The sequence below is a fragment of the Gorilla gorilla genome, chromosome 16, assembly GCF_029281585.2.
Source record: "Gorilla gorilla gorilla isolate KB3781 chromosome 16, NHGRI_mGorGor1-v2.1_pri, whole genome shotgun sequence".
NCBI classification, from domain to species: Eukaryota; Metazoa; Chordata; class Mammalia; order Primates; family Hominidae; genus Gorilla; species Gorilla gorilla.
Window position 1 is genome coordinate 37,786,826 of NC_073240.2, and position 15,724 is coordinate 37,802,549.

The 15,724-nt window shown below is 45.0% G+C and overlaps 1 protein-coding gene across 10 annotated transcripts in view; it reads right to left on the reverse strand.

Moving 5' to 3' along the window:
* The window catches only part of MEIS2 (Meis homeobox 2), a 210,819-nt gene extending 195,734 nt beyond the window's left edge, over positions 1-15,085 (reverse strand). For 4 of the 10 annotated variants that reach the window (XM_055363262.2, XM_004055948.5, XM_055363265.2 and 1 more), the window contains exons 1-6: positions 13,251-13,600; positions 11,782-12,014; positions 10,097-10,238; positions 9,371-9,421; positions 8,332-8,382; positions 7,386-7,535 (exon numbers count right to left, since the gene is read on the reverse strand). In XM_055363262.2, the coding sequence (XP_055219237.1) occupies positions 7,386-7,535; positions 8,332-8,382; positions 9,371-9,421; positions 10,097-10,238; positions 11,782-12,014; positions 13,251-13,262 (639 nt within the window). In that variant the 5' untranslated portion in view covers positions 13,263-13,600. Of the gene's footprint in view, positions 1-7,385; positions 7,536-8,331; positions 8,383-9,370; positions 9,422-10,096; positions 10,239-11,781; positions 12,017-12,696; positions 12,834-13,250; positions 13,601-14,688 lie in introns of those variants that run through there. The other 6 variants (XM_019011161.4, XM_055363266.2, XM_055363264.2 and 3 more) reach the window with 4 other exon arrangements.
* Positions 15,086-15,724: the final 639 nt, after the last annotated feature.

Sequence of the window (15,724 nt, forward strand, 5' to 3'; positions counted from 1 at the left end):
TAACCACTGACACCTCAACTATGTTTTAAGGCAAATGTCATCCAATAGCTATTATATAATCGTTTAAATGAAGCCGGAGCAAGTCTTTCTGTTTAGGCGCTGCATTGATTTGAAGGGATCACTCAGAAGGACTTCCTGTAACTGAAAACACTGGTTTGTCCCTATCAGCTAAACTGGTGCTGAGTTTTCAAGTTAGGCCTCATTCGTTTATAATTCAGTGTATTTCTTTCAATGGTATCTGAAGGAGATGTTTTCTAAAGTAAAGGGGTGAAAAATAAGCCACAGAAGCAAATATTACTTTTAAGAGCAGCTGGTTCTTCCAAATAAATTGGGTCTTTGGTTTTCTGCCCATTCCCAAAATATGCTTAAGTTCACTCTTTAACCTACCATTCCCTTATCTCTTCCCTCTTTTCTTTCTCACTCTTTAAAAATGCTCTCCTGAAAAAGTGTCATGTTTATTTCCCATAGAGTGTCTCAAGTATTATGGTCTTGTTTGAGAGACTGAACACCAACTAAGGACTATCACACGATAGTCATCTGATTTCAAAGAAGGAAAAACAGATAAATCCCTCTGGGGTTTCAGGGCTGAGGAGTTACCACAAGTTGTTTGTATTGAGCTACACAAGGTGGTGATGTGATCATATACAAATACAAATGTTGATAATCTGGTCAATAAAAAATTGTTCCTCCTTGGTCATAAAAAACTGTCACCGACATGGATGGACAAAACCTATTACTTTTAACAATTTGTTTTCCCTGAGATTGAAATATTTGTTTATATCACAACTCCTTTCTTCTATTCTTCCCCTTAGAGTTTACAAGTTTCCATCCTTCAAGAAAAATGGCATGGCTTTCTGCCAAATTATATGCAGAAGTTTAGTGAATCCTGAAACCAAAGTGACATACAAAAGCATGTAAAAACACATGATGCAAGTAGAAAAATAAAGAGAAACACTCGCCGGCTGCACGTGTATGACTGAGCATTCTGGTATATGCATGCCACAATATATGTCCTGTTCTCCAGCCAAAAAAATCATGAAGACACCCGAGGGCAAGGAGTGAACATGTTTCTATTCCCAGTGGCTTTAGTAATTGGGAGTCAAATATGGTACTCTTCTTGCTCTTACGTAATTGTGTTACAGAGCAGTGTTACCAGGAGAAAAGCAGTGAATACTGAGTGCAGCACAATAGAAGGAGATGGAAAATAGATACAAGAAGCTAGGTCTCTAGGGGCAGTATTTTCTATTTGCTGGGCTACAGACTCACAGCTGATAATGCAAGTTGTAATTAATATAAAAGCAGGAGACAATATGGGCAGAGCTTGTAGTAGTGGGGCCACAGGAGAGCGCTCTGCTGCTCTACTCTGTTTCTCATTTACACACAGCTTTCCCTAGAAAACACAATTCTGCCAGTGTTTTCTCCCTTGAAAGTTAAAAAAAATTGATTTAGCACTATCACTGACTTTTGCTAAATCTAGAAAAGAGCATAGAGAGGACAGGAGTCTCTGGGCATAGGAAGCAAATCATATGTGTGCCTCTCTTGTTGAAGTTGCAGATACACTGGAATTGTAACATTTTAAACCATTATGGCATTTCCATGAGGGACCTACCTATAAGAGAATACTTAATAAGTCTCGGTGAATTGGTGTTATTTCCCTATTTAAATGATTCCACATGGCACATGGTTCTTCTACGGGGCCAGTGGGGCGAAATGTATAAAGCGTTTGTAAATAAATACAAAACTGAATGGAGAAGTAAAATGTATGAGGCTTCAAGGAGAAAAGCAAAGGCCATGCCACACACAAGTTCTATCTAAAATAATCTGAAACTCATTTTAGATCCCAAATGAAAAGGCAATGCAGTGGACATGGTATAGGAAAGAAAACATTAGATTGGAATTAAGATGCTGGCATGCCACCTCTCACCAGTCAGGTGAACTTAAGCAAGTGATGTACCTCATTTCTATGGGGCTCATTTCCTTTATCTCTTTAAAATTAAGAAGTTAGACCAGATAACTTCTAGAACCTACACAACTATATAACATCAAGAGAAAAATTACATGTAAACTTGGAAAATACAATAAAGTAACTCAGGGTATGTGCTCATAGGTAGAGAGTAATAGTAAACATACATAAAGATATTTTAATCAGTAAATGAAGCATGTACAACTAATTTGACTCAATATATTTAAACAACAAAGGGAAGATATACTTGTATCAACATACATAATTACTTATTTCCCATAACTTTATAATGTTTTAACTCCTAATTAACATTATGCAAAAAATATTTTTAAAAATAAAACAAGGACTCCTATCTTGGGGTACTGAAGTCTACAAAAGTTAAAAATGTTAATTGTATGGTTTGAACAAATGTTGGAATTTCAACTTCGGTATTGTAAAGTTGACATAAGAAGTCAGGAGACCTACGTGTGCTTTCAGAACCTGGACTCACTCTTTAAAAATGTAAATAAAGCTGGGGTCCTTCCCTCACCTCCCCACTTCTACCTCTCTATTAAGCTTTGGGATTAATATGTAAGCAACTCTCACAGAAGTGGCAAGCACCCTTTGCAAATGATTTCTCCATTTAGTCGAGCAACTTTTAGAGAAGACAGAAATGTCTTGTATTGTTGGTGTAATGCCATATTATAAAATGCCTCTTATAACTTTGAATTGTGTTGGGATATTCCATAGAACATTTAGTATTAAAAAAAGAAAATGAATTAAAGAATGCCAATTTTCAAAAAATCTGATAGTGAATGTCTATGTGGTTGTCAAGTACAACCTTTGTTTAATTTCATCTCATCACAGTTACACTGAAAACATACTCCAACTGCACAGTCTAAATGATTTAAATAGTATAATTATTCTTAATGGGGAATTAAGAAAGCTATCAACCACCAGAAACTACGCAGCAGCAACACAACAGAAAATCCATGCGCCCAGCCATGCTTCCTTGAGTTGGTGGACAGAGCTCAGAAGTAGAACTTTATCGGAATAGGCCCCAGAGGCTTTGAATAGCATACTGTAAGGTCTCACCTTACACTAAAACATAAGAAACTAGCAAATAAAATAAAGCATTCATATTATTACCCAATTTCATTATTTCCCTCTTGATATTCTATAGAACAACCACTTGAACCTATCCCACCCCTCACTGTCACTTCCCTCTAATTTTTCAGGTAGTAATTGAATTTATCTAGAGTCACTTGCCCATATTCTATCAGAAATAAGATTCTGGAGAGTCTCCTCTCTGACCTAATCCATTTGAAAAAACAAACAAACAAACTGTGTCAACATAAACTTGATATATTCAGAGATGCAAAAGAAAACACCAGAATATCTTCATTTAAATTACAGCTTTCAACATATAAATATACAATAATTTTTCTTTTGTTAGTGGTGTTAGTAGATCCAGGCAATTTTAAGGTATCTGCTATTAACTGTTAACAGACATAATTGTATTTTCTTCCCTCTACTGAATTCTTTCAAATAAAATAAAAATGTAGCTCTTTATGACCACTAACTAGGAATAACAATATAGTTGTATAACTGTATTCGCTTCAAGCAAATAGAGCTTAGCTCAGAGAATATACTTCAAGCAAGTAGATTTCATTTGTCTGAACTTTACATGTAATATCTTTACATGTAATATCTTTACATGTAAATGTGAGGATGTATTTTCTTTGTCTATACTAGGTCTAAATATTTGATCTAAAATTGTGTAAAATAGATAATGTGAGTATCACCTGTTATTCAGAAACTCCACAGACTAGAAAAAGCTGGTCATTTCACAGCAGTTTTCAAGTTGAAACTTCTTTAAAAATTGTTTTCTAGACATATTTATTTTAAACATGATAAATTTGAATGTCTAGGAAACTAACATGAACTGCAGCTGGAAAACAGAGTTCTATTTCCTTTGACTATTATATATTTTTTCTCCCCAATATTCCAAAAATATTGTAATAGCTCTTTCCTACCTATAAATATTATTATGTTATAGTAAAAGACAAAATACATTATAATATTAAAAACATAAGCATGCATTATAAATTTACTAAATACAACGAAATTGTAATCAATATTGCATATTTTATTTTCTATTTAATTCCAAACTTCCTCTTTCCATTACACCCATCATATGTAAGTGTCAATAATAAATGAATAAACTCAGTAACCTCACTGAATGTAAGGAATGGAAAGCAAGAATATTATGGTTGTCTTCTAATGCATCTGTTATATCAAATTATTTATATAACTTTATGAAATGTGAACAGGATTTACTAATAATATATAAAACTTATTCTTAAGTCTGCCAATATACTTGCTTTGAAGATATTTATATTTATTACTTTTATTTATTTACATTTTCAAATTCTTTTAAAGAATACTGAAACTATATTGGTATCTAATATTTTGCTTCTGATGCATTTCTCTCTGCTTTTCTCTCTCTCCTTGCATGTTCCTTCCTTAAACACGCACACACACGGGTACGCACACACACACACAATGAAGCTGGATACCACTTAATAAGAGTAGAGGTGTATGTGTTTTGGGGGTGTCAAACAGCTGTCACAAACTGTCACCTCCACAAGAGAAACCTTGGCATACAACAAATTAAACTACACTTCTTTTTTAGCTGTCATTATTCATAGCCAATAAGTTGAAATGCTCTCAGCATTTCATGTGCAAATAAAACCATGAGGAAGCTCAGTAGATCAGAATAGTGGGCCAACAGATAAAACAAGAAAACAACGCACTGTCTGGGCCTTTCTGAAGTGGCTCATCATCACCCCTGCACCAGTGTTCACCAAATGAGATCCAGCCTGGGGCAATGTATTAAATATGCATATCAAAGCAAATGAAAAATAAACCTGAAGATTCAAATTGGGCACATTTACATGCTGAAAATGTCCCACTCGCACCACTTTTCAGGTAGTGGTTCTTTGTTATTTTTACTTTGTGTTTGGCTAGGGGGTTGAAGGAAGGCAACTTTGCAGAAGAGGCTGAAAAGCATAAGAGGATTTGCTTTGAAGGGGGAAGCCTGGACATGAATACAATCAATACACCTATGGTACAAAAGTCTCAAAAATGGTGAAAACTCTCCAAGGTTTTCTCTCATGTCCCTGCATAAAATACAAGTCTGTGGCAAATCTCTCCGTTTTCTACTTGGTGTGCTGGTGGAACGAATTATTGCTTCCTTTCCAAACAAATAGCAGGGGGCTAAAGTAAAAATGTTATAGTTCAGATCTCTAGGAAATAAAAGGCTTTAAATTATGACACCCAATGAAGTGGCAAGCCCTCATGGGTTCAAAATAAATCAGTTGTCATATTTACTTGACTGGGGACCTGAAAGGAGAGCAACAAATGTTACAGTTGACTCTTTTATCCAAAGATGATGATTGATAAATTATTAAAGCACTATCCTCTTAGGTACAACTTCCTTCTTGAGTGGATATTTAAATATTACAATAGTCTCATAAATTGATATTGTCTATCAGCCAATACTTTAAACAGCCTATTTTATCTTATCTTTTCTATGTAAACATCAACATGGTCTAGCTGTATACATCCACTGGAAAAAGAGTTGCCAAGAAACTGTTTTAGAAAACTAAGTAGTAGGTACTCCTAGAAATATCATGAGAAAAGCTTTTGGCTCCGAGAACTGTGAACCTCTCATTTTACAAACCATGTAAATAGGTCCCTCCCCAGTCTCCCAGTAATGTGAGTAAATATAAATATAGAAACAGAAAACAATGAAAATAAACACATAAAAAACAACAAATGTAAATATTTCTTAGGTAGTGTCATGCCTCATGGACCACAACACACTGTAGAGCCACAGATCAGCAAATAAACTTTCCATAACCACTGCTGCATCCTTTTGATTTCATTACATTCACTCAATATACAAAGGAGATCACCAAAGATTCCCTCACCATGATGGAAAAAGGTAAGGGTAAAGAGATAAGAATAGGAGCCTTCAACACCGCAGTATTTATTCTGTCACAGAACTGGATATCCCAGACTGCGGTTTTCTTTTCTAGACTTTTTCTAACTTTTGTTCTTAGGCTGACTTCCCATACAAGTGCAAAGATTAATTATGAAAATCTATGACTGCATATTTTCAAAACTTTTGTCTGGAGCAGGGGAGAGAAGAACCTCATAGAAGGTTTATACTAAGGCATCCCAATTCATTTCTCATACCAGTCAGGAATTGGGATGGGAGGTAGGGACAAACTGCCTTCAAGCCTTAATGCCTGTTTAACTCACACGGAGTGTCAAATTAATATTTCGGCCACAAAGTTATTAAACTACAGCTTATATTATTTAGGCTGTGAGTTCAACTGAATGTAATCTATAGACACCCTGTCCCCCATTTCCAGGCTTGAGTTCCTATAAATAAAACTGCTGTTCACACCCACTCTTTAACCTCGCCACTCTTGCCTTTCCTACCAGCTGCAATCTTTCTTCTCTTTGCTTCTTTTTCAAATTTTCAGTCTCACTACATATGCTTTTTTTTTTTTTTTTTTTTTTTTTTTTTTTTTTTTTTTAGCATCAGACTCACTAGATTGGTTCCAAAATAGGATTAGAAACAGAGAGAATAGAAAGAAATCTCCTTTCCTGGCCTGACATACACAGTCATTTCTTACTATACTCTCCATCCTCATTCACCAACTGTTAAAGTGTTAAAATTCAACCACTAACCTATGGTTACTCAATCATAATTCCCTTCAGCTTTCTGTAATACATTGTTAATAATTGGTTCATCAAGGTTACTGTCTTTTATTATGAAGATGCTTCAGGCATTTGGCAATAAGTTCCTATTCTGACAATAAGTTTCTATAGCAAAAGCCCTGAGAATTGTAATGTGTTTGTTCGCCCCTTTTATTTCGAATGCAGTGCAAGATTGCCAATAATTCTCAGAATTGTCATCTCTGTGAGATACTAGGAAATCAGCACTCACTCAATTCTCTTTCATTCAGTCCTCTCTCTCCAGACCAGTCCAGCTAACTGTCTTGCTTCTTTCTATCCCTGCTGCGCTGATTACACAAAATTAAGAAAGCAGAAAACACAGTGGTGACTATATCAAACAGAATTTGCTAACACCCAAGTCACCAAATCCAGAAAACTTTACACATTAAGAGCACAAATCACTCTATCAACTCTGGTTTTCTGGCTCTCAACATAAATAGGAGGGGGTCCAAGAAAGGAGAAATGAAAATGAAGGGTATGGCAGAGAAAGCAAGAAAGAGAAGAAAAGACTCCAAAAGAGACAGAGTCATTTAAAAAGAAAACTAAATCAGTGGAGCTAGATGTTAAAACAAGGTTAAAATAATGCTTTGCCCAGTGGCCTTAAAAGATTGCTAAAGGCTAGCAGACTTACATGGTCAGCGAGATTTGTGGAGGAGCCTGAAAGTTCTTCATGATCTGACTTGGAGCTGCCGTCTCTTTCATCAATGACGAGGTCGATGGGCATTTTCCCCTTCAAACAGCTAATGTATCGGTGGCAGAAGTTATCGCACAGTTCGTGGACCTAGAACGAAGGTCATGGTGGAGGGTTTAGCTCATGTTGTTGTTGTTGTTGTTTTGTTTCATTTTTAGAAAGGAAAAATACCAGGTTGCAAGGTTACATTTGGAAAGAACAACAGTGTGATGTCTTCCAAACTAACTCTAATTAAAGGGTGTAATAGTTGAAGGCAAGGAAACAATAGAGTAATTGTTGCAGCAGATATTATTCTCCAGAGACTTCTCTGAGCAACAAGTTACAATAGAGAGAGAAAGAAATAGGACTGGAAATAACTGGGTTCAGACTGGGAGTCCAGGGAATTAAATCTGATTTGATAATAACATCAAAACATTACAACATTGGAACTGGGGAGAGCATTAACGTTTGTGATTTTATAAGCTAGGGGTTTCGTATGTTTCCAGGGGAAAGTAATTGAGCTGCAGAGCAATGTAAAGACACCCAGCAAGGATGATTCACTCTGCCTGCACCTAATGCAAACCCAGGGCCGAGGGTGAGCTGAGCTAATAAAGATGCAAGCAGGCTGAGTGTCCAGTAACATAAATGGTTTGCTGCATTTCAAAATAATCCTGAATGCCTGAGGGGAATATTGGGGAGGAGGAGGCTACTTTAAAGGCAAGGCTGTCCTGATTCACCCACCCTCTGAGCCCCTGTGTTGAGAAGCCAGTTGAAGGATGGACATGGTTACATGCTCAAAATCTCCAGGTGCTCAATCCCTCACACTAGAGGTTTGTTAAAAACATCCCAACTCAACTAGGAGAGGGAAGTGGTTTAATCAACACGGGGAGTGTTATTTCCTGCTTACCTTTTCTAACTCCAAAAGATGAAACCTTAGTACTTGTATTGCTTGTATCATCTGAAAGAAAAGTTCAGGGAATGGAGTTAGAGCTCTGTGACTCTGAGGTCCTGTCTTGGGGTTGGGAGTGGGGTGAGGATGGTGGTGAGAAAGTTGGGCTGGGGAGAAGAAACGGGCAGGTCGCCAGGAAAAACTTAAACATCAAGAAATAGTCAGAAAAATCAAGTGATTACTGATCATCTCTGCCTCATTGGCCACGGGGTAGGAATCTGACTCAACCTGAGCATAAGCATTAATATCTTTCCCCCTGATGTTCACTGTGCTATTTGTAAGACTGCTTTCCTCGGGCCAGGCCTTTTTTCTCCTCTTAGTCCTCTTTAAACATCCCCTCCCTCGACCTCAGGACAACGTTTTTTTTTTTTTTTCCTTAAAAAAAAAAAAAAAAGAAAGGTCGCTTCTCAGGATAGAAAAAGCTTTTTAGAACAGCATACCCAGCGAAATCCTTCCTCACTAAAGAAGGAAATACTCAAGATGAATGCTGAGGCAGGGCCTTTGAAAGCGGATTTAAGTACTTTTAATATTGAAATCGTGCAAATTAGCAAAAGAATCGCACCTAAAAGTGGCCTGCGCTGGCCTGCCCCTCACCGCCCCCCAGCCCCCACCCCCAGCCCGCCCTCAGCCGTGCCAGTGGTTACATCCTTCGGGTTAGCCGCCCGGGGCTCGGCCGCCTGCCCCGGCAAACAGAGGAAATAACTCACTTCTCACAGTTTACTCCTGGGGCCGAGACCTGGGAAACATCCCCTGCTCGCGCTCTCGGCGCTCGGTCTCCCGTTTCGGCCTCCCTGGGCTTCGCTCCCCACCGCGTTCATCCTGCTCCTCGCTCGCCAGCTCCCGTGCGGGGGCTCTAAGCTGCTCCCTTCCTCCCTCTCTCCCTAGAGCTCCAAAAGAGGGTTCTGTTCTAACTCCCCAGAGCTCCAGCAGAAAGTGGGTGCTTCTGGGCATGGGAGAGGGCAAAGGCTGGGGAAAAACAAGGAACAGAGAGTCTTACCAAATTGTCCAGCTCTGGATTTGAGGAAAAAAGTGGCTTTTCGGCGCGAACCTGTAAGAAACAGAGAGTCAACTTGAACGATCACCCCATTTAAAATAAGAAAACTGAAATGTGAGAATGGGGACGGTGGAGGGCAATGGCGGAGAAGAGGAAAGGGGCTTTGGCAAAATACAAGAAAGAAACTGGTGCCTTAAATTAGTGGAGTCGCTGAAGAAGAATCAGGGCATTCTGGTCCTGGCCCCATTAAGGGGGACCTGGTACGACTAAGCTGTAGCCAGGAACTCAGGGTCGTTCTCAGGGCCTCGAGTTCCATATCCAGCAGTCCAAGAGGCTGTGGCTCTCCACTGCTGCCTGGGACCGCTCGGAGAGGCGCCCAGCTTCCTTGCCTCCCAGGCACTCCCGGGTCCCTCACAGCCCCTCTCCCCAATTCTTGTTCAAGTAGCTGGAGGCGGGGGAAAAAGGCCAAGCCCCAGATTAGGAGCAGGTCAACTTTAATTCGAGGGTCGAGCCCCTGTATTCCTGCTGGGGGGGAAAACAAACACCCATATTTATCTCCACTTCCAATTCGCCCCCAGGCTCAGGGATGGGGAGGAGGCGTAGAGAGCGGACTGGGCCAGAGGAACAGATAGGGTGTCCCTGGCCTTTCCTCCTTTCAAGTAAAGCTCCGAGGAAAGGGGAGGGGTAGTGAGGGACTGCCCGAAGTTGAGTGGATCAAGAAGGCTGGACCTGCTTGGCGAAGACCGCGATGTCCTCGTTGAAGGAGTCGGAGGAGCAGACGTCTCCGCCAGCCACTCCAGGTTCCCGGGGAGTGCAGGTCGCCAGCTCGCACTTCTCAAAGACCAGAGCTAACAGAGGAAACAACGGGTGCCTAACGGGCAGCGCCACGCAGAGACACACACACAGAGACGGGGTGCAGAGGGGAAGGAGCAAGAACTGTAATCAACAAGTTTGGAGGGTGTGGAGTCCTTCCTTAATACAACAGGCACGCATCACACTTTACAACCCTTCCTCCGTCAGGCGAGCCTAAGCCAGAAACAGAAAGGGAAAAGGGCCTGGCCCTCTCCCGCAGCTCAGAGGTCCCTCAGATCTGGCCAGAGAAGACCCCGGCCACTGCAGCCCGACAAATAAAAACAGCCTCAGTTGGAACGTAATGAAACATCCGAGACGCTCAGGCAGTCTGGAGCCCGAGTCGATTCTGATCCACTCCCCACACTACGGAGGCCGCCGAACCAACCCCTGAGACCCAGCCCTGACCTCCCAAGAAAGGAACACTGTTTGAAATAAAAAAAAAATAATAATTTTAACTCTGCCTTTTAATGGCCATTTCAGACGAGGCCAAAGGCTTCACCTACATACACACCGGAGTGACATTTCATAAATGCAAGAGAATGCTCTTTTAATCTCTCCACCTCCTTGCCTTATAAACTTGTTTGCTCCACTTCTACTAATGCCACAGTGTGGGGGCCAAAATAATAGGAAGGTTACACGCTGGAGAGCTTCCTTCCAAAGACCACATTTCTTCCAGCGTTGCAGCAGACAAAAATAAATAAATCGTGTTTTAAAACTTGTAAGTGTGCGTGCGCGTATGCCCTTTGTGTTCCTCCGGGCGGCTTAGCCACACTTCGGGATGCTTGCGGCCTCTGGCTTGGGGCTCAGTTGCTGTTTACCCACTGTCCCCTCCCCTCGGCATCCCGTCGCTTTGCCCACCTACCCTCAGCCGGAAGAGCTCGTGTGGTACACGTTAGGATCGTGCATCTCACCCCTCGCCAAGTGCTCTCAGAATATAAAATAATTTCCAGCCATCTTCCTTACTCCCCCTAAGAGCGGCTCCAAGCAAGCAAGAGTCCCTTCCACCTCGCTGCACTTCGAGGTCTGCCCCCTTTATTTACAGAGAATTAAGAAGTGGGTGATTAGGACTTCCTGGCCGACAGAAGCAGCCCTGATCCCAGCTCAAGCTGCTGTTAGTGACTCCCAGACTCTCAGTAGGAAACAGAAGAAAAAAAATTAAAAAATAAAAAAACCCAAAGTTGCTTCTCATCGGCAGGAAACTTTCTCCTTCGTCAAGGCCTCTGTTAGGGGGCCTGAAACAAGCAGTCCTGCGTCCTTTGGCCAGGAATCCTGTCCTCGGGGAGAAGGCCCCGGCAAGATTCTGGGGACTCAGTCACTCCAGGCTGTGGGGTCTGGAGTGGTCGGGCTGTGGGAGCGAAAGAGACTAGTTCTTCGTGGCTTTGACTCCAGGGGCAGAAGAGCAGGCCCCCTCCACGGTCCTTTCCTAAGGCAAGCGGCGCCCGCCCCCCACCATACAGAAGTAACTCCCCACTTAGTCGTCCACCTTCCCACCCCCACAGAGACAAACACACACTCTCACTCACACTCACACACAGTAAGCTGGGTCCGGGGGGTCAGTTTACCCATAGATCGCGTCCTTGTCCCGCTTCAAGGCGTCGTTGACAGCGGATCCCATACTGGCGGGCATGACATTGGGGTGCGGGGCGTGCGCGCCGTAGTGCTGTGTGGCGTGGAGCGGCGGCCCGTGGTTCAGGTGGTGAACCGGGGGGATCGGCCGCGGCGCGTGAGGGTCTCCGTACATGGAAGCGGGAACCCCTACTCCGTCCATCCCGCCGTAATGGGGCAGCTCATCGTACTGTCAGAACCCGGGAAGGGGGAGGGGGCGCAGGAGGTGAGGGAGAACAGAGGAGGGGGGTTGAAAGGGAAAAAGAGCAGGGAGAAGAGGGCGAACAGAAAAGAGAGGAAGGGATAAAGATGAGAGAGAGAGAGGGAGGGAGGTAAGAGAGAAGAGAGGAGGAGGAGGAAAAGGAGGGGGGGGGGAAGAGAGAGAGAGAGAGAGAGAGAATAAAAATAAAAACAAAGTCAGAAAGGAGAAAAGTACCGAGCACAAGCTGAGCACACAGAAACCAAACCAGCCAAAACAACGAAGTTAAAAGTTGTGAGGAAAAAATGTTATTAAATTTAAAAATGAAAAAGCATGAACCAAGAGCAACGTTTAGAGAAGGAAGAGGAGGCGGCGAGGCCGGGGATTTGAGGGGGCGCCGGGAGGCCCCGCTCCCGCCGGAGGCAACAGAACCGTAGCGAGCCAACGGAGGGAGAAGTGGAGTTAGTGTGAGGAGGAAGCCCCGGATCCCACCCCTAACCCCCCTTCGCCTCCTCTGAGGATCCAATAAATCAAAAGGCGAAATGAAACAAAATAAAGAGAAGAAAAACGCTAATAATCAGCACGAGAACGCCGAGGACTAGGAAAGACTAGGGCCAGTGCCTCCCCGGGGGCAGGGAGCGGAGGGTGGGGGGGCGAATAACGTGAAAGTTACCAGAAACATTATTTAGCAGCGGATTCCCTGCGTCCTTGTCAATTTCAGAGACAAAACAAGCAGCCCAGGCTAGTAGTCTAGGCGGCGGCGCAGCGGCTGCGGCAGCGCGGCCCCAGCGGCGGCCCCGGCGGCGGCTCCTACGCAGCCCGTGCCCGCCCCGAGCCGCGCGAGCCACGGCGGCAGCGGCGCAGCAGCGGCAGCAGGAGAACCGGGGGAATCGCGCTGCTGGGGTAAAAGCTGGAGCGAGGCGAAAGCGTGTAACGATTGCACACGCACACACACACACCACTCACACGCACTCGCCGCCCGCCCGCTCGCACAGCGCTGGAACACGCGCGCCCAGACACGCACACACGCACGCACACACACTCGCACACACGCAGAGGCACGGGAGGGAAAGAAGCCGATGAATAATTTTGCTATTTTTTAAAATACTGGCCGCCATCATCAAGCAGCGAGCAGCAGCAGAAGCGTTGAAGGGAGAGGAGGCATCGGGACAGGCCCCTCTTAGGAGAGGATTTATATCTAGGTAAGTGTTGGAGATTTAAACCTACCCTTTGCGCCATCAGTCTGCGCTCCAATAAACTCCTGGATGTGTCGTATATTTAATATCCCAGTCCGGATAAGAAAGTGATCTAGGCTGAAGATTCCTTTTTTTTTTTTTCCAAACCAAAGAGACTTCTCCCAATTCTCCAATATGCTATTTTTTAGGGGGGGAAAAAGCCCAGTCTAGACAACGAAGAGTTTTTTTTTTTCTGTGATATTTCTTCTTTTTCTCTTTTTTCCTCTTCTTCCTCCTCCTCCTGATCTTCCTCCTCCTCCTCCACCTCCTCCTCCTCCCCCCTCCCCTCCTCCTCCTCTTCGGTCCTCCTTTCCCCCTCTTTCTCTTCTCTTCCCCTCAGTTGGAAAAAAAAAAGAAAGAAAAGAAAAAGAAGAAAAAGAAGAAAAAAATTGTCAAGCCCCCGAACTGAAGGTTACGAGCGGCCCGTCAGCAGCCCACATGTAACCGAACTGTCGTGTTTCATGGCTTTTTGCCACTCCAGCTGTCAATCAAAGCCCGGAATGTCAAGGTAGTGAATGAATGATGGTTGATGATGATGAAGAGGAGGAATCTTTCAGACCCGTTTTTTTCTTCCAGTAAAACTCCGCGAGGGGTTTCTGCTTCTTGAATTTTTTCTTCCCCCCTCCCCCCTTTTTTAGCTTTGCCCCCGCGGTATCTATAATACGATCCTCTCTCTTTAAAGTATTGTTCAAAGAAAGCAGTGAGAAAAATCAAGAAAAAAAATGAATAGTTTGCAAAAATTGGACTTCCTCCCCCCCTTTCCTGGTAGGTATTTTGTCTCTCCCTCTCTCTCTTTCTCGCTCGCTCGCTCTCACTCGCGCTCGCTCTCTCGCGCTCGCTCTCTCTCGCTCTCTTTCTCTCTCTGGGAGATGAGTGAGTGTCAGTAGGTGTTGGCAGGTTGGCTGCTGCCTGGCTTATTGAAGAGCCTCAGTTTGGCGGCGCGGGTCGGCGGCGGGAGAACGAAATGACGGAACCCGGAAGTCGTGGTGGCCATAGCCCGTCGTACGGCGGAGACACATCCCGGGAGTGGGGAGCGGGAGCGAGGAGGAGCGCGCCGCGCCGAGCCGAGCCTCTGATATGCAACGAGTGCGATCGGACAGCCCCGGCTGGGGGGGTGGGGGAGGCGGGGGGGCGGGAGGGGGAGGGGAGGCTCGAGCCGGGCGGACCCGAGCAAATCAGCAAGCCTGCTCCTCCACGGGGATGGGGGACGGCGGGGGGGAGGAAAAGGAGAGTGTGTCTGTGTGTGTGAGTGTGTGTGTATGTGTGTGCGTGCGCGCGTGTGTGTTGCGCGCGCGCGCGCGCACCGGGAGAGAGGGAGAGGGGGAGAGAGAAGAGGACAGGGAGAGCGCAGAGAGGAAAACTGCAGAAAACCACAGGGAAAGTACGGTACCGCCTCAGATCTTTTCATTAAAAAAAAAAAAAAAACTTACTTCTAGTTCATTTTCCCATCACTCCCGGCTCCTGCCTAACTGGGTCTTGCCGGGGACGTTTGGCATGGCGCTCTAGCTTTTGTTCCTTTTAATTCCGCGATCTCCCTCTCCTCTGCCCGCCGATTACAACAGCACCCCGAAGGCTTCCTGCTAACGTCCAAGGGCAGCAAGCTCTGCAGACGGTACCATTGCCGGGCTAAATTTTTTATTAAGTGGCACTTTCTTTTCTGCGCAGATCCAGCAACCTTGTCAATACTCATTTTTTTCCAGGACCAGAAGAGACCAGCTTAACTCAGAGCACACTCCCTCCAAGCGGTGCGGACAAGGGGCCACCCCGAGAGTCTTTGGGGGCCGCGGCGGAATCGGGAGGGAGGAAGTGAGGAGGCAGTCATCTGGGTCCGATGTAGCCAAGGGCGTGTGTGTGTGTGTGTGTGTGTGTGTGTGTGTGCGCGCCCGCGCGCCCGTGCGCGCGCGCGACTAGTGTGCGTCTCCAAAGTGGATCTCACTCAGAGCTGGGAAGCACAGGAGGAAAAGACCGAGAAAGTGGGGGAGAAAGAAGTTGCCGGGCGAGGAGGAGTGGCCGGCGCTCACAGCCCAGCTTTGTTGTGGTCGCCCGAGGCGCAGCGGCGGGCCGCGGTAACGCCTGCTAATGGCTGTGTTAATTACACAGGGGCGATTTCGCTGGGTCAGGGAGATGGGGCGAGCTCCGAAAGAACTTTTCCAAAAAGGAAAAGGAAAGGAAGGGAACTACCCCACACCATTTGGGTGTAAACTAGTTGTGGCCGGTGCCTTGTCCTCCCTGGCCCAAGCTGCACCAGGCTTCACCTCTGCGCGGCTGGTTTCCCGGCGGCCGCGCGTCAATCACTACGAGCCCGGAGTTGGGGGCGGAGCCACGGTCACCCCGCGCAAGCCTTGCCGCCCAGCAGCCCCCGTGCCCCTCGGCCCCTTGTGGCGCGGCCGGGCGGACAGGCGCTGGAAGCGCGTCCTCTCCCCAACTTCTCGCTCTCGCCCTCCCAGTCCCTGGCCCAGAGAGTGG